This window comes from Phocoena phocoena, chromosome 1 (assembly GCF_963924675.1).
Source record: "Phocoena phocoena chromosome 1, mPhoPho1.1, whole genome shotgun sequence".
Classification (NCBI taxonomy): domain Eukaryota; kingdom Metazoa; phylum Chordata; class Mammalia; order Artiodactyla; family Phocoenidae; genus Phocoena; species Phocoena phocoena.
The window spans coordinates 55483463-55504924 of NC_089219.1; the positions used below are offsets into that span (position 1 = coordinate 55483463).

Sequence of the window (21462 nt, forward strand, 5' to 3'; positions counted from 1 at the left end):
AGAGCTCATGTTGGTTTGAAGGGTAAGTTAAATACCATCAGACTAAGGAATTCCTAATTTGAGTTCTTTTGCAAACTCGAAGTATCCGAGGGGCTGTGTGTGTATATACTTAGAGCCTGAAGAGGACAGGGAAGGAAAAACAGAGGTGAGGGGGGAAGACTCTATTAATAGATTGTTGAGAAAAGGGGAATTTTTTTTATCTTAAAGAGAAAGGATACTTTGTTCCCTTTCTTGCTAGCTGGTTGAGTAATCAACCAAACTGACCGTCTGTATAACTTAATGCCTACATTAATGGATGCACACACGCTTATTTATGCTTACTATGTACCATGCAATGTGCTGAGGAATCATGGCATGGACCAGTTGTCAAAGAATTTACAACAAAGTTAGAACCTAGAAATCTAGAAGAGTGGAAGGAAATAAAGTAAACTGTAAACTGGTTTTTACTGAGCGGTCAGACAGTAGATTTTTTTCCCCTCTTCTTCCTTTACATATTTTCAAATTTTCTACAGTGAACATATTATTTTAACTGTAGCATAGACTGTCTTTGCTGCAGAAGTTCAGAGAAGGGAAAGATAACCTTTGGGAGGTTGTTAGGGATGAGGTAGGACTTGAGTTGGTAAATATTTATACAGGTATTTTTGGCCCCCCGTACCTCCAACTATCATAGCATAGCTATCATTAAGAGGATATTGTTAAGAGATGAACAATAATGGAATAGAATAATAATAGAATGACCATCAAGACTGTTCGAATAACTATCATAATGGTATGTGAAATACATTCATAATGTTTTTAGTGCAGTCTACGTAAATTTATCTTCACATTTGTGAGGTTAAGATATGTGAAGTACCTGGTGCTAGACAGATAGTAAGCACTACACAAGCAATAGTTATATCATTTGTTATATATAGAAACCGTAAAACAAAATAAGGAAGTCTGTTGGGGCAGGACATGTGTGCCCAGGGTACCATTTGCACAAGGTCATCTATTGTGTACTGATTCGTTTTGTTTTAAATTCCCAATCTAGGCCTCTTCCTCTACCATGATTTTCAGTACCTAAGCATTTCCCTTTGTCATGAAACTGGAATAGCCCTGTTTCTTGCAAGTCACTGTGGTATTCAAGATCAAATATTTATAGTGAGGATCAAGCATGAGCCCCTACATTTACTTTTTCCTCTGTAAGCTCCCAAGGTGGTGATCTAGTACAAATGGTTCTCTGTAGAGTTTATTGTAACTGAACGTATGTCTTTTTTTTCCCTAGTGTGTCAACTCTTTGGAAAATGTCATTACCCATCATAAAGGAAATTCATGCTCCATTTTGAGATCGGGGGGTGGGGAGGAAAGAATATATGTTCTGGGTTCATTATTCATAGGCAAGCCCTGTTACTATTTTGGTCACTTTCTAGATTTTACCTAAGTTTTCTCTATTAAGATGATGATTACATAGAGGATGATACATAAACTTTGGAGTAAGGCAAACTTTGCACCCAGACTTGGTCACTTAATTACAGTGTTCTACATTTGGGCAAACCAAACTTCTAAGACCTCAGTTTTCTCACCTGTAAAATGATGACATAGTAGCTAACTACTATGAAGGGTTGCTATGAGTATTAAGTGAGGTCATGTGTTGCAAAGCACCCAAATCCATTCTGTGCCCTTGTTAATATACACGGTAACACTGTTATGCATAACGTACCCCCTTTATACACATATAATTAGAACAATATTTGTGTATTAAAATGCTCATTTTAAAATATGAACAATAACAAAAATCATTGTAAACACTTTTATTAGCTGTACAGTATATTATTGATTGGATGGAGTGTAATTAATCGGTCCCCTATTGGACAGTTAGGTTATTATTATTTTTTTTAGTGGTAACCTTTTCAATACTCTTGGTAAACCGTTTTCTTGAACTACCTGTATCCAGATGAACAAATTTAGAGATTTTTTTTTTTAAATGATGGAGATTTATGGCACCAGGTTTGTGATCTCAGAATGCAGACGATGAAGCCTCCTTAGAGGATGTCATTTTTCTGGATCTTCCATATGTTCAACAGTGTGAGGTTAAATAGTCTGGTAAAAATCGGACAATGTCTACTCTGGGCAGAGTGATCCCTTATAACCTAGTAAAAGCTTATTCATGGGATATGCTTAGGGGAGAATAGAGTTATGCATATGTTTTCTTCTGAAACACTTAAATTAAGCTGCCATTAATTCCCTGTCCAGTGATTGTTGGAGTTTGTTTTAATGACAGCGTGGTTAATGTTGGTCAACATCTTGAGATAACAGTGGTAATCTATATTTTCCTTCCCTTTGGCCATAATTCCTAGAACAGTAGGAAGAGATCCAGAGAGGAATGAAGCTGTTAGTGAACTGTCAGCCAAATTGGCTTGTGACAGAGACCTGTAAACGTCAGGAGAATAAGCTTTTGAATAAAAATTCAGTCCTGCATTTTCTTAGCAAAGATCGGGGAGGGAGTCCAACAGAACCTTATTAGGCTTGTCAGAGGTATTTATTTCTCCTCTGTGGTTTTGTGCTATACCGTTCATTTAAACATCTAGTTAAAATTTGGCAGAGCTGTTGGAGTGAAGGTGGAGCCAACTGTCAGGATTGACCATCTTATTAAACACTCATGTAATTGTTCCTGTTCCAGTTAAGTGGAATTCTCTTGCCATCTGTTAAGCAGGCTCAATTAATAGATTTGGGAGGGAAAGATGGTGGGTAGGGAGGGTGGGTCAATGGAGTGAGGACTTGGGGACAGGGAAGGACTAAGTTGCAGCCCTTAAGAGGTGAGGGAAAGTAGCTCCCCCTCCACCTACACACACACACACACACACACACACACACACACACACACACACACACAGAGAGAGAGCAGGATGTCTTTTTTTCTTTTCATGCGGGAGAGGTAGGGGAACCGTATTCAAGTGTAATGTGGCTCTTTAATTTCCTCTTTGGGGGAGGAGGGGGAAGGCAGCGCTTAGGGAATAAAAGAACAGCATATTGCCAATAGGAGATTTGATTAAATTGTGTTATATAAGTTTAGAGCGTCCAGGTTGGATGAGACTCAGATAAAGACAACTTTTTTCTTGCTGGAAATTCAGGTTAGTACAGTACCACTGATGGGAAGCTGAAGAACTAAGTCATGGTATATACTTAGAGTTTGAGGGAGTAATTGATACGTAGCCTCAGGGAAGGCTCAGGAGACCTTATCTGTAAATTGCTAGGTGACTCTCCAGTATTGGTACAGTCTAATTTCATCTGGTTGCAGATTGGGGTGTAGATTTTTTTTTTTAAGTATTTATAATAGCCCAGTTAATAGATTATTGTCCTTTTTAAAACTGCATAAACGATTTTTAAAATATACAAAAACATTTGTCATGGGTATATTTTAAAGAGACTGCCAAGAATGTGTGTTTAAAGTAGATTTATTGGGCTTCCCTGGTGGCGCAGTGGTTGAGTGGCCGATGCAGGGGACACGGGTTCGTGCCCCGGTCCAGGAAGATCCCACATGCCGCAAAATAAATAAATAAATAAAATAAAGTAGATTTACTGAAGTATAGCATACATACAGCACAGTGCACACTCATAAATGTACAGCTGGATGAGTTCTCACAAAAGTGAACACATCCCTGTAACCAGCACCTAGATCAAGAGACAGAACATTTCAGCATCCCGAAAGTAGGCTTCATGCCCTATTCGGTTGACTGTCCCACAAAATGTAACCACTATCTTGGCTTCTAATAGGCTAGGTTAGTTTTGCCTGTTTTTGAACTTGATATAAATGGAATTAACATTCTTTGTGCCCTGGTGTCTGGCTTCTTTCACTCAGTAATATGTTTATAAGAGTCATCACGTTGATGCATGTTGCAATTGTGTGTTCATTTTCATCTCGCCCAGATATTCGACTGTGTGAATTCACAGTTTGTCTATTCTGTTGCTGATAGGCATTTGGATAATTTCCAGGTTGGGGCTATTATGAGTAGTGCTGCTATGAACATTCTTAAGATTTCTTTTGATAAACACGAACACATTTCTGCTAGGTATATACCAGGATGAGAACTGCTGGGTCATAGGATATGCATATAATTAACTTCAGAAGATACCGCCAGTTTTCCAAGGTATGTGTTTTAATGAGGGAAAGGTCAGTTTTGTCTTTAGATCTTAGTTGCCTTGAGCTTAAGAATAAGGCATGTTGTTGTTCTTGTATTCTTTTGATTATGGAAATTAATATGACTGACAAAGAGGAGTCAGTGAACTATTTCTCCTTAAAATAACTTGTAAAGACCCCTCACCTATTTTAATGATGTTTTCACTATACAACAAAGTGTATTTTTACTTCTAGTATTTGACAAGAATGAGAAGAGTAATGGGCAAGAACAAGCAATATGTTTGCCTTTACTTCCAGGGATTTGTACACCGAGGAGATTGACTTCAAGCTCCCTCCAGATTGTGCTCAAATTAAGAGTTCAAATGTCTGGAATTCCTTTGGTCCTCGAGGGAATTTGACGTAAGGGAAAGTGACAACTTGGAAATAGAATGTGGCATGCCCACCCTACCCACCTACATCCTAACCCTGTTACTGTGAGTGAAGCATCAGAGAAGACGAACAATCTGACCTTTTGGGATTGCTCTTCGTGTCATGTTTTAAGAAAACGTTTTTCCATTTCCACTTTTCAAGTCCTCTGACAACCAAGAAACTCTTGCAGTCACGAAAATGTCAGCTAGGTGTATCATTTGGAATTCCTGGCTCTCAAATTAAAAATAAAATGCCCAGAAAACTCTGTATTCTATTCCTTTCACAGTTTTACATAGCAATAGAAAGTAATAAAAGATAAAATCTTTGTCTGGGACTCTTATTAGTTATGCCTGACATTGGTCATATGTATATAAAGTTATACCAGCACATTGTATCTTGCTTAAAATAAAATTGATAGAAAAAGACCCCAATCTTCACTCTTTTTCTGCATGCTGATAATAGGATTTCTAGATTATCCTGAACGCAAAGGTGATGTGAATAAATTTAATAGTTTTGCTAGAAGCAATGCCTGTTTTTAACTCACGACCTAGATTTAGACCTCAACACTTGAATATTTTACCTGTGATGCGTTTTCTAACTTCTGAGCTGTAGTTTTTAATCTGTAAAATAGGTTTCAGATTGCTGTCTCCCACATCGGGTTGTTGCAGGGATCAAATGAGATCATCTATGTGAAACTGTAAACTATGAAAGTACTAAGCCTAATAAGCCTTTGAGAACTGGGCTTAGCAGGCCCTGCAATTTAAGAAAGATTATTACTGGCCATTAATCTAGAGCATAATGGAATATCACTCTATACCTTGAGATCTTGGGCACACAGCTAAGCCTGAACTTTTAACCTTGCACCAGACGTGGCTGGCTGACCTGTTTAGTTGTGAGTTACTTGTCTAGGTTCTGCTGGCCTTTCACTAACACCCTTCCCCGCTGTGGGGAGAGGGGCAAAAAGTTGTTTGCTTGGTGATAGCTCCAAACTATTATTCTAGCAGGCCACCTTTCATTTCTGGGGTGGTAAGAGGGTTGTATAAAATATATAAGTAGTCTGTAAGATCACTACTGCTTACATCTATAACTTCTTTCTTGCAACATTTTCTATTACCCACCTAATTTTTATTAGGTGTTGAGAATATAGAAACACTTATAAGCCATAAAAGGCTCTAATAAAAGTGTTGGCCATCATGATTGATAGTAATTGTTAAGAAAATGAATGAGTAAAACAGGGGCTGGACACGGCCTGGCAAACACTTCCTGGCTTATATTCCTTATTACTACTGAGGAATTCACCTTTCTTTTAACAACAAAGAAGAGGGAAGGATCTGAGGTTCCTCATTAGGTGTGGCCCTTGGTAGTAGTTTTGAGCAAAGTGGATCTGCTTTGCTTCCCAGAACATGGGTTACTCCATCAGTCACCTCTTGGGGGAACACCTCCCAGGATAGGACAGATAATGTATCAACTGAAATATCGCTGCCAGAAGTGAAATAAGAAATTGACCACACTCATCAAGATATGGAGACACTTCATGAATTATGTTAGTTTTTAATAAACGTGCACTCTTGGTACTGAGCAGGTTGTGAAAATCAAATTATATAGAAATAGAGAATATGGTCTGGGAGTGTAGGTGGCAGTGACATTGACACAGCCTCTAAAAGCATTGTTGTCTAGTGAACTAAGGTGTTCACCAGAAAACTGGGGCTGGAGGTCTGCAGATTTATAATTCCTTCTCCAAAATGATGTCTGTTTTAGGATTCAGAATCCTGTTGCACCTTGATGATGAAACACCTCCAGTGAAATCTAAAGCAGAACCCTGTAATCAGATGCATTAGTACATCTGCATCAAAAAGAATAAATACTCACTAAGTGGTTTAATAAAGACTATAAATACACATCAGTTCAAGTTAGGATTTACTACCAATAAGTTCATGTCGTGTCATATTTTGCTAGCAAATGTGTTATGCAAAACTTATGATTTTCAGAGCCTTTTGAATTTTAGAATTACACATAAAGGGATTGTTGATCTGCATTACGTTTGGGTGTTAGCTCCTAACAGGAGTGTTTTTCATATGTGTCAAGCTACCAGGTAGCAAATGCTCATGAGACAGTAGGGTTAGTAGCACCATAACCGGAGTCGCACTGCCTGGGTTCAAATTCCAGCCCTGCCAAGTGACTTTGGGTAAATTACCTAATTTCCCAGCGTCTTTGTTTTTCATCTTTGGAGCTGCAGGAATTTTGTTATTACGTAAGATATGCATATGAGGTACAATGTGAATTGCATTAGGCACTCAATAAAATATGCTTCTGTTTCCTCATATATACTCATATAATGGGGATGATAATAGTGCTTGTCACAAAGGTGTTTTATGAGACTGAAATAGCTATATAGGTGTAACATGCCTAAGAATAGTGTCTGCCCCGCAGTAAACATTTAATAACTAGTCGCCAGTATCATTATCACCATTACTAAAAATCTGTACCTTTCCTATCAGCAAGTCATTTTCAGGAAAGAAAACGACAGTAAGCATCTGTTGACTGTCATTTGCACAGCACTTGAGGAACTTGGCACTTGTCTTCCTCATCACCACCATGCAGGTGTGTTAGGCTGTCTGGGAAGCTGTCCCAGATGACGACAAACCCTTGTCAGTAGGATACAAAGGAACACGGGAAATTTTGGCTGACATCTCCAGGTCTGACTCCTTACTCAACTGGAGAGTTCCAGAGGTATCTTGAAAGTTTTAGGATAAATGACGAGGCTGCTGTTCCTTTTTTTTCCCCCCAGTCCCTAACAGATCCATTTCTTGGCTTCTCTTTTTTTTTTTTTTCTGGTTTGTTACAGGTTAATCTCTTGTGATTGGTCAGTAATGGTGGGGTTTGGTAAAGTCATAAGTCTGCAAGGTGTTGTCCATGCAGGCAATGTCTGCAGGACTGGGTACCAGCGAGGCAGAGACCAGCGGGAAGAATGTGTGTGCTTGTGTGCCGCAGTTTGGACTGATGTCTTGGCACGGCCGTCTTGTTTCCTGGCATGTAAGGACTGGATTCTCTCTTAAGGCCACACATGTTTGGCAAACCATATTATTTTACTCTTTCGAGGGGCTGCTTGGGTAATGAAGGTGATAGACAATATTGGGTAGGTACTGGTTGGACAGGGACATGAGGGAATATGGAAAGAATCTTTTTTAAAGAGCTTGATTACATTAGACTGTAGTGTCTGTAAACAATTACAGCATTCAGGGAGTGCAGGATTTAAATGAGAAACACAACTTTGTCAGATTATACCAGTCGGATAAAATGGCATGGGCTCCGGAAATCTATAATTAAATGTATTTCTGAAAATGAAAAATATAGCATAACATCTGGTTTATTTCACTACAGAAGTGGATGGGTATTGCTTACATAAGTGTGATTGACTAGCTGATATTTGGATTTCTCTGTGTAAAATAACTGTTTTAATTAAATTTTTCTGCTTGATTCTATCTGTGCTGTAAACAGCTTATTCACATACACATTCATATAGAAGAAAATGGCTGTCTTGTTTAGAAAATCTGATGTTTGTTCATTTTCTTTTCCTTGCAGCGGATATTCAACTCCTTTGTTTACACTGAGAAAATCTCAAATGGAGAAAGTGAAGTACAGCAGGTAAGACGTGATTTAGCACTTGACCTTCTCTGTCTTTGTCTTGCTTTTGGGTGTGACTTCATTACACTTTCCAATCTCCACGTGAGGCTGTCTGTTGTTTTCTGTGTATGATTTCATATACATCTTAAGCAAAATGGCGACAACCTCCCACTTCATGTTCTTATAAGCAGTTGAAATAATGGCTATATAGATGGCTTTCTGCTGTTCATGTTATACTTTGAAAATATTATTTAGTGCCTTGTTATTGTTTTGGAAATTCCTAAACTACTCAAATTTTAAAATATTAGAAATTATTTCATCTGCTATAGGAAAAAGTGCCCAGGCTTTGGAATCAGACAAACCCCAGGTCAAATTCTGGTTTTCCTACTTACTTCATGACTCCCAGGAAGCAATTTAGCCTTTTGAGCTACAGTTTCTCACTCTTAAATCAGAGGGACATAATATCTGCATGATGGGGTTGTGAGAATTAAATGAAGTAATGTCAAATTAACTGAGAATAAGTGAAATGCTTTAGGTGGAAGCCCTGACACAGAAGCAGCTCAGCGGATGTTGGCTTCTTTTGTTCTTTTATTTTTCTTTCCTCTTCTTGTATTCTTCCATTGCTGCTTTTCTCCCATCTTCTCAATGCACTGTGAGGTCAAAAAGTTCTGAGGCCAGATTCTATTTACTTTATTTATAGCTGGCTTCTAATGGACTGCTTCCTAAATTAAAACATAGTGTTGGTGAACTTGGTCATAAATAATTGATCTGTGCTTGAAAAGAAGGGTGGTAAAGAGGATTCTGGGTTTTAATTTCAGTTAATCCACCAACTTCATTACACCATGTGACCACCAACTAGTAATTTGAAGCTAGGTTGGAGACTTAAGTAAAAAGCAGGACCAAACTAAAAACCAGAGTGTAGCAGAGTGCTTCCACAGAATAAAGAGATAACTATCGGAAGATACATAATAATTTAAACTCTCTGGGGCCTTTATCTTATTCATGGAAAACAGCTTGACTTGATCTGAACTACAGAAGTGCTATGCAAGAGGACAAAGTTTTGCAAGTATCATTAAAGTGAAGTTATTTATAGGATATTTATTTATAATAAATTACTGTAATTTGATCTTGAAGTTCAGTGTCTCTTATTTATAGACATTAAAGATCTTTATTGGTTTCTGCAGGTTAAATTTAGAGGACATAAGCCATTAAGCACGTACCCTTTTTCTTAGCTTTAGATATTTTTAAAAACTAATGACCTGAGTTGTAGTGAATGTGGTTTGCTATATCAGATCTTACCTTCATAATTCCTGTCTTATTTTTATTCCAGCACACTGGAAAGTGCTTTAGGGTCATGAAATTTAAAAGGGTTTTTATAGGGGAAGGTTTCTACACACAGCATGTTCAAGGAAACTTTTTGGGAGACCAAAGGCCATTCGATAACATTTTAAAGAAACTGATCCAGGGATATCAGTTTTACTGCTTTTCTTGAGTAACAGATACAAGTTCTTCCTTCGCTGGTTTTTAAACATGAAAGTTGTTTTGTTTTCTTGGAGTGATGTTCTTGCTTTTTTCTTTTTATCTAGCTGTGAACAAATTGGGAAGCCTTCTATAATAATTTTAAAAAATTATTAGCAGCTGATTTAGCACACATAGAACACTGGTGATTTCAGTATATTATCACATTGATTTTTTCCATATAACGCTGAAGGAAAGATACTATCCTTATTACAGATGAGGTAGGTGAAACTCCAAAAGATAGAATAAGTTAGCTATCGTCTCATGACTAATACATAAAAGAGCTAGTTTTCAGAGTAAGTTTACACTAAGTTATATTATCTGTATTTTTATTTTAACAGTTTATTTTTAAAATCTATATTTTCATACAAAACAGTAGTCTCTGCTAAACTGTCTTTGGCTGAATAAGTCAGATGAAGGAGAGTCACCACATCGTCAGTTCTGCCTTCTCTCTTTGATTGTCAAAAAGTTCTCTTTTATATTGACTAGGAATGTACTTTTTAACTTTTCTCTAATTTCTCCAGTCTCTTTAGAAGAACCCTGGACAAAATAGATCTTATGCCTCTTTTGCATCCAGTATTTGGAGATAATTATCATACCATTATCATTTAGCCTAAAATTTAAAATACCCAGATCGTGGATAATTTCTTCTTCTATGACAAGATTTCCAGGCCCTTTCAGTCCTCTGGTCACTCTAACAGCAACAATAATAATAAAAGCTTATATTTACGTTATTTACCGAGTATCTGCTCTCCCTTCAATATTGTGATACGCTTGTGGCTTGAATTGGACTAGAGTTATTCCCATTCTAAAGTGACAAAACAGAGAGCTCCTCACATCTTCTTGACTTGATTAATAGCTACCCAGGAACTCTGGGCCCTGTGATCCTGGACAGTACCCAGGATGAAATCTTTAGGGAAATGCTTACCTCTTAGGTTTCTGGTTCTATCCCCCATCACAGTCATTCACACTTTCATATATATTATCTCCTTGAAACTTCAGAATAACTCCATAAGGTAGGCGGAGTTACTATTACTAACCAAGTTCAGAAAGGTCAAGGATCCTAGATAATTAGTAGTTGAGCTGACTTTTTAAAAATTGTGAAATATATCAAACATGTAAAGAGTATATAAAACATATATGAGTAGAATAAAGGAATACTATATTAAAATGAACATCTCAACCTACTACCCATATAAAGAAATAAAGCATTACCGGTGCTTCAGAAAGCCCCCATGTGACCTTCCCAGGTGGTACCTCCCTTCCTCTCCCAGAGATAAGTCTATCCTGATTTTTTTGTTAGCCATTCCTTTGCTTGTGTGTGTCTGTGTGTTTGAGATATATATATATCTCCGCAAATTCATTATTCGACTGTTTTTGTTCTTTATATACATCTTAAGTGTATTATTCATGTATCTTGCTATTTTACTGAGCATTATATTCCTTAAAATCACCTATGTTGATGTCTGTAACTAAGGTGCCTTTATTTCCAATTCTGTGGTATTCCATTAAATGCAGTTTATGTATCCATTTTTCTGTTGGTGATGTTTGGGTTGTTTCTAGTGTCGTAATTTTTGTTGCTGTTGTTCACGTCTCCTGGTGCAGAGTTCAGGTGGAATGATTCTTTGAATTGCAGAAACATTATTATCCCTCACCTCTGCCAATTAAATGCTAGTGTGTGTGTATCTATACATGTTCCAAGTGCCCTAGGTGAGGAGACGGACTGTTTAGCTCAGGTGGAGAATCCCTTCTCTAGAGTAGAATTGCTGGGTACCAGAGTGTTCAATGTGTCTGGATAATGCAAAACTGCTTCCACAGTTGTTGCCATGGGTTACCTTCCTACAGACGGAGTACTGGAAATGTGCTGCTCTGTACAGTCTTCAATACTTGGTGCTACCGAGTTTTAATCTTTTCCCAGTTTGGGGTGTCTGAAATTATATCTAATGGGTTTAATTTGTTTTACTCTGATTACTAATGAGGTTGAAATGACTTTTTACATGTTTATGGTTCATTTTTGTATGTTTGTTGTGTCAAATCTCTGCTAATGTCTTTTGTCCATTTTTAAAATTGGGTTGTCTCTTTATTTTAGAAGTTTAAATATTCCACACATGTTCTGTATCAGCTCTGTCCAAAAGAGACTTCTGTGATGACGGAGATGTTTCATATTGGTGCTAATCAAGCAGCCGCTAGCCACATGTGGCTGCTGAGCGCTTGAAATGTAGCTAGAGCTACTGAGTAATTAAATTTTAAATTTCATTTAATTTAATTTTAATAAAGTAGCCCCATATGGCCAATGGTTACCATATTAGATTCCCTTACAGGTTTATGTTTCATAAATATAAATGTTCTCCCAATGTGTGGCTTTTCTTTTCACTTTCTTTATGATATCTTTTAAAGAATTGAAGTTTCAATTTTAATAGTCAGGTTTTTTAAACCAGTCTTTTCCCTTAAAAGTAGTCATCTCGGACCTCCCTGCTGATCCAGTGGTTAAGACTTCGCCTTCCAACGCAGGGGGTGCGGGTTCAATCCCTGGTCAGGGAGCTAAGATCTCCACATGCCTCACGGCCAAAAAACCAAAACATGAAACAGAAGCAATATTGTGACAAATTCAATAAAGTCTTTAAAAATGGCCCACATCAAAAAAAAAAAATCTTTAAAAAAAAATAAAAATAGTCATCTCTATGGGACAGGTTTCATAAAGCAAAGAGATTTACTGATGATATTGAAAGATCTTAATGTTTGTTTTAACTGAATTAAACTTTTGCTTTCTTATCTCAAGCTAAATATTTTATAGTATTTTACTAATAAGTTAAACAAAAAAAAACTTTTCCTTTTTGGTCTCTGATTATTGTGTGTTGTTAAATTCTGCCCCAAAGACGTAAAAATTTTCTCCTTTATTGTCTTCTAAAACTTTTGCCTTTCTCATTTAAGACTTTTATCCACCTGGAATTGATTTTAGTGTTGGATGTGAAGTAGGTATTCAATTTCTTTTTCCTCTGCCCCATATGTATTTCTAAGTGTTCTTATACTATCTGTTGAACAATTTGTCTTTTTTTTTTTAATCTGTTTTCAGTCATTAGTCAAGTTTCCACGTATGTGTGAGTTTGATTTGGTTCCGTTGGTGTATTTATCTCTCACTGTGCCAGTACCACGTATTCAGAAGGGTAACACTGTCCCCTTCATTTCTTTTTCTTTTTTTTCCTTTTAAAATCAGTGGACTTTATTTTTAGAGCAGTTTTAGGTTTACAGAAAAATTGACCAGAAACTACACAGAGTTCCCATATACCTCCTCTGCTTCCTCACAGTTTCCCCTATTGGGAAAAAAATTGCGTTAGTGTGGTACATTTGTTATACTTAATGAACCAATATTTATACATTATTATTAAAACTAAAGTTAATAGCTTACATTAGAGTACACTCCTTGTTCTGTAACAGTTCTATGGATTTTGACAAGTGTATAATGTCATGTATCCACTATCATGTTATCAAACAGAACAGTTTCACCTCCTTAAAACCTCCTGTGCTTCATTTGTTTAGTCTTCCTTCCCCTCCTCTCTTTGAGCCCCTGGCAACCACTGATCTTTTTACTGTTTCCATAGTTTTGCCATTTACAGAATTGCATTTAAGTTTTTAATTTCATAAAAACTTTTCATATGCTAAAAATTATAGTTTTGAAGCACAAAATGTAGCCCATTTCTTCCCTGGGATAATATAGTACATAGCATTTTCAGGTTGACTTATTTCCCTTTGCAATATGCATTTACAGTCCTTCCATGTCTTTTCAAGGCTCGCTACCTTATTGCTTTTAATGGCTGAATAATATTCCATTGTATGTATGTAGGTCAGCTTGTTTATTCATTTGTACATTAAGGGACATCTTGGTTGCTTCCGGATTTTAGCAATTAGGAATAATGCTGCTATAAGTTTGTGTGCAGATTTTTGTGCGGACATAAGTTTTCAATCCACTTGAGCAAATACCAAGGAGTGCAATTGCCGGATATTATGGTGAAGTATCAACATAGTGCAAGGAACTGCCAAACTGTCTTAAAAAGTGGCTGTACCATTTTGCGTTTCTACCAGCAGTGAATGAGAGTTACTGTTACTCCACATCCTCTTCAGTGTTTGATGTTGTCAATGTTCTGGATTTTAGCCATTCTAATAGGTGTGTTGTAGTATCTTATTTTTGTTTTAACTTGCAATTCCTTTCTTTTTTTTTTTTTTTAACATCTTTCTTGGAGTATAATTGCTTTACAATGGTGTGTTAGTTTCTGCTGTATAACAAAGTGAATCATCTATACGTATACATATATTCCTATATCCCCTCCCTCTAGCATCTCCCTCCCACCCTCCCTATCCCACCCCTCTAGGTGGTCACAAAGCACCGAGCTGATCTCCCTGTGCTGTGTGGCTGCTTCCCACTAGCTATCTATTTTACGTTTGGTAGTGTATATATGTCCATGCCACTCTCTCTCATTTATTTTTCTTGAGAGCGTCTGTGGCTCTTTGCTATTATATAAGAATTTTTTTTAAGAAACTGGTATTTTTCTGTTACTATTGAGTCCTATGTATTTATTTTATATCTAATTATCTTCTTAAGCGATTATATTAGTCCTAATAATTTACCTATAGATTCCTTTGGGTTTTCTATGTAAATAATCATATATGCAAATAAGATAGATTTGATTCTTTCTTTCTAAATCTTATATTTTTTATTTCTTTTCTGTGTCCTGCTACACTGGCCTCCAGAAAAGTATTGTATATGTATGGTAATAGTGGCCACCTATGATATGTATTACTTTTATTGTTTAATTTCAGGTGTATTTTATCATTTCTTCTTTGATCTATTATTTAAAACTATGTTCTAAAATTTCCAGATATCTGTAGAGTCTTTCTAATTTTCTAGCCGTCCCTTCTGTTTTCCTCATTGTATTGAGAGCATAGCTCTTTGGGTTATAGTTTTATGTAGTACCTCCCATCAGATTTCCCACCTTGGCCAAGTCCTGAGGTTTCTGTCTTATCCATGTTGTGCTGTGCTATCATCAAAGTGGAAACTCAAGGTCTCCAGATTATGCCCAATTCTCAGGGTAGAAAGAAGGGTCTGGCACTGGCTTATTTCCCACATTTCTGGCTCTCACCTTGTTTGGGGACTTAAGTGCCCCTAAAGGTGGTTTCCACTTTCATCCAGGGCACTAACCTCTTAACAATTATAAGGACAATTACAACTGCTTCTAAAGATTCGTTTGATAAGCCAAAAACAGATTAGTTATTCAAAGTAGATTATTGACCTATGTCCTCTTAATTATAGCTCACGATCTTTAGCTGGAAAGGAACCACTTCTTTATGCTTGTTTTTGTATGTTTTGTAGTATCTGGAATACTGACTTGCATTTTCTATCCATCATTTCTCCTTTGGGGTAATGGAAACTAGAGCCCCAAGGGTTCTTGCCCTCCCTCTTTACTATCAAACCTTATTGAGAGTTGGATCTGACTTATGCATATTATGTAATTAGGCAGTAAATCTAAAGTGTTAATATATTTCTGGTTAGGGGAGCAATATAATTAAAACTAATAAAAAACATTTTGTGATTCTTGACTCTTACCACACAACTCTCTATGGTACGTAGACTTTTCCTTGCTTTTTCTCATTATTTCTTTTAAATTAACCTTCAGAGTGTGGTTCTAAATTGCCTAACAATGTGTTTTAAATTTTTAATTAGTTCATTATGTAGATTTGCTGCCAAAAATCTATGACAACAGCCTCGGGAAAATAAATATCCCATGCACACATTCTTGAGTGGATCACCTCCCATAGACTCCATTTTTGAATACTTTAAGAAATTAAGTTGTTTGAGCACATAAGGGCATTATGTGAAATTGAACCTGCATCAGGAAAAATAAATTTTTGATTAAGTGCCCTAGAAGCTATCAAAATGTGGTCCATAAAACACAAAGCAGTGAAGAAAAAAACAAAAGGAGGAAAAGCTTCTTGGGGCGCTTGATCGAATCACTAAAAAAAATCAAAGCTACTTTGGACATGTTTCAAGAGTTTGCTCTAACTTTTTTTTCAAGTGCTCTAGTAATTATTTATGTTAACAATTTATTCAATGATATGGCGAGCATCATCTTCATAATTGCAGTATTTCATAAAATATTGATTGTTGGCAGTGGCTGATTTTAGAAGACTTCAGAATTCTTTTGAAATGGGCAAATTGGTAGGAGAACTGCATACTCATAGAGGAGAGATGCACCTGACATTGGGCCAAGGCCATTCCTCTAACAGTCTCCCTCTCTCTTCTGCGGTATCAGTTTTCTTTCTTCAGAATCACATCCATTAGCATGTAAACATGCTGTTCTATCTTAAACACACAAGAAAAAAACTCTTCTCTTGACGCCTCCTCCCTTTCCAACTACTGCCCCGTTTCTTTCTCCCCCTTTGAGGCACAGCCCATCACAAGAGGTGTCTATACTCACTAGATCCAGTTCTCCCATTCTCTCTAAAACCTTCTCTGGCCTTACCAGTCCCACAACACCGCTCTCTTCAAGGTCACTGGTGACCTTCACTTTGCTAAATCCAGGGTCCTTGTTGTATTTCACTAACATTAGTACTGAACAGTTGATCCCTTCCTTTTTCCTTCATATGTTGATACTTTCCTGACTTGGACCTGCAGGATACCACACTTGCCTCCTTGCTGTTTCTTGGCACGTTCCTGCCTTAGGGCCTTTGCACTGGTTCTGTTCCAACATGTATCCCCATGAGCCTTCGCTTCCTTCAAGTGTGTCCTCAAGTGTCACCTTCTGAAAGAGGTGACCACCATATTTATAACTACAGCCCACGCTGCTCCCCAAACTCCTGATTTTCTTTTACTCTTTCTTTTTCCTTTTTCACTTATCACTTTTTGGTTTTAGGGTACCGACTTTATAAAACTAGTATGGAAATTCCTCAGGATTATAAGTTTGGTGTTATACCTTCCTTTGATGTTAGGTAGAATTCACCAGAGCACCATCTGGACCTGGAGTTTTCTTTGAGGGCAGGCTTTTGATCATCCAGTTTCTTTAATAGCTATAGGTTTGGGTGTTTACTGGGGTTGGGGTTTTCTTTTTTTTTCTTTTTCCTTTTGTTTTTCTTCAGATTTTGTCTTATTTTGTGTCAATTTTAGTAAGTTGATTTTTTTTCCCAAGAAATTTGTCCGTTTCACCTCAGCTGTCATATTTGTTGGCATAAAAGTATTCATAATATTTTTATTATTCTTTTAATATCTGTAGGCTAGAAGAACAATAGAGAACAATCAATCAAATGAAATACTGGTTCTTTTAAAAAAATCAGTAAAATGGATAAACTAGGTGACAGAGAACGAGAGAATGAATGGGGAAGCAAATTAGTGATAAGCAAGTTTTTTAAAACTTGAACTTAGCTTTTTGGTTGTTTGTTTGTTTTCTATTTCATGGGTTTATGCTTTTTGTTATTTCCTTCCTTATATTTCAGGTTAGTTTTGCTCTTTTTCCTGCTTCTTAAATTGTAACTTTAGTTCATTGATTTTACACCTTTCTTTTTGTCATATGGAAGAATTTACAGCCATAAACTTTCCTCTAAGAACTGCTTTAGTTACACCCCACAAAGTTGAACATCATATATTTTTATTATCTTTCAGTTTTTAAATATTTCCTAATTTCCCCTCTAATTTCTTCTTTGACCCATGCATTACTTTGAAGTATGTTATCCACTTTCAAAACATTTGGGGTCTTCTTAGGTATCTTATTGTTACTGATTTCTAATTTAATTCCATTGTGGTCAGAGAACAGACTCTGTATGATTTTCAATCCTTCTTAATTTATTGAAACATTGGTTTTATGACCCGGTATATAGGATCTATCTTGGGTGAATATACCATGTGAACTTGAAAAGAATGTGAATTCTCTAGTTGTTGGTTGTTACGTTCTTTATATATCCATTAGGTTAAGCTGGTTGATGGTTCAGATCATTTGTTTTATGGCTGATTTTTAATTTGTCTGATTTTATCATTTGTAGAGAGGAGTGTTAATATCCTCAGCTACAATGATGAAATTGTATATTTTTCCCTTTAATTCTGTGCATTGTTACCTTATGTATTCTGAAGCTCCATTATGGGCCACGTACACATTTAAGATCGTTAGTTCTTGACAAGTTCTAAATTGTGACATTTTGAAATATCATTGTTTATCTCTGGTGAAAGTGCTCTTTCCTTAATGTCTATTTTACCTGATATTAACATAGTTACTCCAACCTTTATATGCTTCCTATTTTTGCATGGTGTGTCTTTTCACAAGCATTAACTTTCAGTGTCTCTATTGCTAAAAGTGTGTATCTTGTAGACAGAATATAGTTGAGATTTTCTTTCTTTCTTTTTCTTTCTTTCTTTCTTTCTTTCTTTCTTTCTTCTTTTTTAGCTATTCTGATAATTTTTGTCTTTTAATGGGGAGTATTTAGTCAATTAATGTTTAGTTTGATTGTTGGATTTAGCTAAACTATTTTTTTTTCCATTTTCCCCTCCATTTTTTATTTTTTACTTCCCTACCTTATTTTGGATTTTTGAATATTTTTTGACTTTTACTTTTTAGCTATATTTCTTTACATATTTTAAGTGTATGCTATAGAAATTACAATATATATCCTTAATTTATTACAGTCTATTTGGAGTTTAAAAATCTATCACTTCATGTATACTCTAAAACCCTCACAACCTTATAGGTTCATTTTCCCACTACTATCCTTTATGCTAGAGTCATCATATTATCACATCTACAAATATTATAGACTGCACAAGGGAGTGTTATTGCTTTGGCTTTAAACTGTCATAAGAATTTAATAAACAAAGGAAAAGAAAAGAAAAATCTCATCTATTTATCATTTCCGATGCTGTTCATTTATTTCTAAGGATACCAACTGATATTAAGCCTGAAGAGTTCCTATAATATTTACTTATAATACAGATTTCCTGGTGACGAATTGTGTTAGTGTTTCATGATATTTTGTACTCAGAAAATGTCACTATTTTGTCTTTTCTCTTAAAAGATGTTTCTGCTTGAGATTGAATTCTGGATTGACAGTTTTTTAAAATCTTTTAGCACTTTAGCAATGTTCCACTGTGTACTGGTCTCCATAGTCTCTGATGAGAAGTCAACCTAAGTTGTTATTACTCTTTATGTGTTGTCATCCCCCCACCTCCATCCACCCCATGGCTGCTTTTAGGATTTTTCTATATATATCTTTAGTTTTCAGCAATTTGACTATGGCTGCCTAGACATAGCAGTCTTCATATTTATCCTGCTTGGTGTTTGTTGAGCTTTCTGAATCTGTAAGTTATATCTCTCATCAAATTTGGGGACCTTTTTTTTTTTTTTTTGCAGTACAAGGGCCTCTCACCGTTGTGGCTTCTCCCGCTGTGGAGCACAGGCTCCAGACGCGCAGGCTCAGCGGCCATGGCTCACAGGCCTAGCTGCTCCGCGGCATGTGGGATCTTCCCAGACTGAGTCACGAACCGGTGTCCCCTGCATCGGCAGGCAGACTCTCAACCACTGTGCCACCAGGGAAGCCCTGGGGACCTTTTGACCACTGTTTCTTCAAATAGTTTTTCTACTTCATTTTGTGCGCGCCTTCTGGGACTCCAATTATACGTGTGCTAAATCTTTTGATATTTTACTATAAGTTCCTGAGATGATACCTCCTTCTATTATTCTTTTAATTTTTCCCTCTCTGACCTTCAGATTAGATAATTTTTCTTGATTTTTAACTTCAGTTCTATTATCCCTGTTCTGCTGTTGACCTCTCCAAATATGCTTAAAATTTTTCAGATGTATTTTTAAGTTCTAGGATTTTCACTTGTTTCTTTTTAATAGATTTTGTTTTTCTCTGCTGAGACTTTTCTCTTTCTCTTTCCACTCATTGCAAGCATATTTTCCTTTGAATCCTTGAGCATAGTTATAATAGCTGTTTTAGAATCCTGATTCTAACATCTACAAACATTTGAAGTTAATCTCTGTGATTGTCTTTTTTTCTTGAGAATTGGCCACACTTTTTTTTTATATGTCAAAAAATTGGGGTTGTGTCCTGAAGATTGGAGAAACTCTGGATTCTGTTATAGTCCTATGAGGAGTGTTGATTTTGTTTGTTTTAGCAGGCAATTAACTTGGACACAAACTGCTTCTCTTTGTCAGCAGCTCAAATCTCAGCTCAGTTGTTTATCCTTAGATGTAGCTTACCCCATACATGTATAGTATAAGAATCTAAGAATTTTTCTGCCCCCAAAGGTATTTCAAAACACTCTAGCATTTATGGGCTTCCCTGGTGGCGCAGTGGTTGAGAGTCCGCCTGCCGATGCAGTTCGTGCCCCGGTCCGGGAAGATCCCACATGCCGCGGAGCGGCTGGGCCCGTGAGCCATGGCCGCTGAGCCTGCGCGTCCGGAGCCTGTGCTCCGCAACGGGTGAGGCCACACAACAGTGAGAGAGGCCCGCGTACCGCAAAAAAAACAAAAAACAAAAAAACATTAAAGAGCTTTTTCTTCAAAGAGATTGTGAATAGAAAACCAGTTTTAGAGATGGCACTTTATGTGTTGAAATGTAAATAATCAGTCCTAACTATCATGATGTTTTAGAATTTTAAATCTGGAAAGGACCTGAGACCATGGGTACAAGACCAGAAACGTTAGAAAACTTTTCTCCCCCCCCCCCCTTTTTTTTTGACAGCTCCCTTGTAGCTTGGGATAGAGAACAAGAGCTTCATCTTTTGATTTGAAAAACTTGAGTTCCAGGGAGGACTCTGTCATTTACTCTTTTGTTTGATTTTTGGCATGATATTTAACTTTTCAGTGTCTACATCAATTTTATCTATAAAATGGGGATAAGAGTCTGTCTTGCAAGGTTGTTTAAAAGATTATATTGTTGGCTCAGAGTGGGCTTTCAGTATTTTGTATTCTGCTTTCTGAATACAAAAGATGATAGTGTATGAATATAAGAGTACACTAGTGAGAAGATTGCTGTTCTTAGTCTGCTATTTAATCCTCTTAGGTAAGGCCCAGAAGGAAAGATCTATACACTTTAGAAGGAGAATTTCCAAGAGAGGATGATAACAGAAAGACCCTGGCAGGGACTTGTGAGGGCTGTAAATAAAAGTCATGGCAGTTGAGAAATGTGAGACTAGACATAGGATTTATGTTGGCTTTGCATTTGTATTAGTTCTGTATCCTTACTACCAGAAACTCTCCACTCTAGAAAATTTTGGTTATGTTGTTGAACTGTCCACTGGACCACAGAAGGAAAAGCACCAGTGGTTAGACAAACAGAGGGGGTGTGGAAGAACTGAGCAATTAGGAATTTTGTCTTTTGAATTCTGGCTCCCTGTGCCTGGTACTAGGTAGGTATTTAGTAAATATTTGCTGAAAAAAATGACTGGAGTTACTCTTGTACCTCAATATTCATATTTCCAGAATCTAGACTTGTTTGGGGGTTGCCCTGCCAAGTGTAATGTAATGTGGTGGTACCCTGAAGGCTCTCATTTTGTTTACAATTACCTACTGAAATATGTTCAAGGCTCAGACTTGTTCAAACTAGAGGAATCCTGGAAGCAATACAGATTCCTTTCTTTCTTTGCCCCCAACCTTTCCCCCATCTTTATGCAGGGGATTTGTTTAGGCTGAGTCTTGGTTTAGTTCACCCCCTCACCCAAATCTATTCTTGGCTCTGTGTTTATTGTGAGTATTTATTAAATGTTTGTTGAATGAGTGAGCCAAAGGCACTAAATCTCTGGGAAGGCAAAAGAAAAG

General features: G+C 36.8%; 1 protein-coding gene across 1 annotated transcript in view; it reads left to right on the plus strand.

Annotated features, from left to right (window-relative positions):
- Positions 1 to 21462, plus strand: part of CACHD1 (cache domain containing 1) — a 212904-nt gene that overhangs the window by 75539 nt on the left and 115903 nt on the right. Inside the window, exon 2 of the mRNA XM_065882458.1 lies at positions 8108 to 8170. Coding sequence (XP_065738530.1) covers positions 8108 to 8170 — 63 coding nt within the window. The remainder of the gene's footprint in view (positions 1 to 8107; positions 8171 to 21462) is intronic.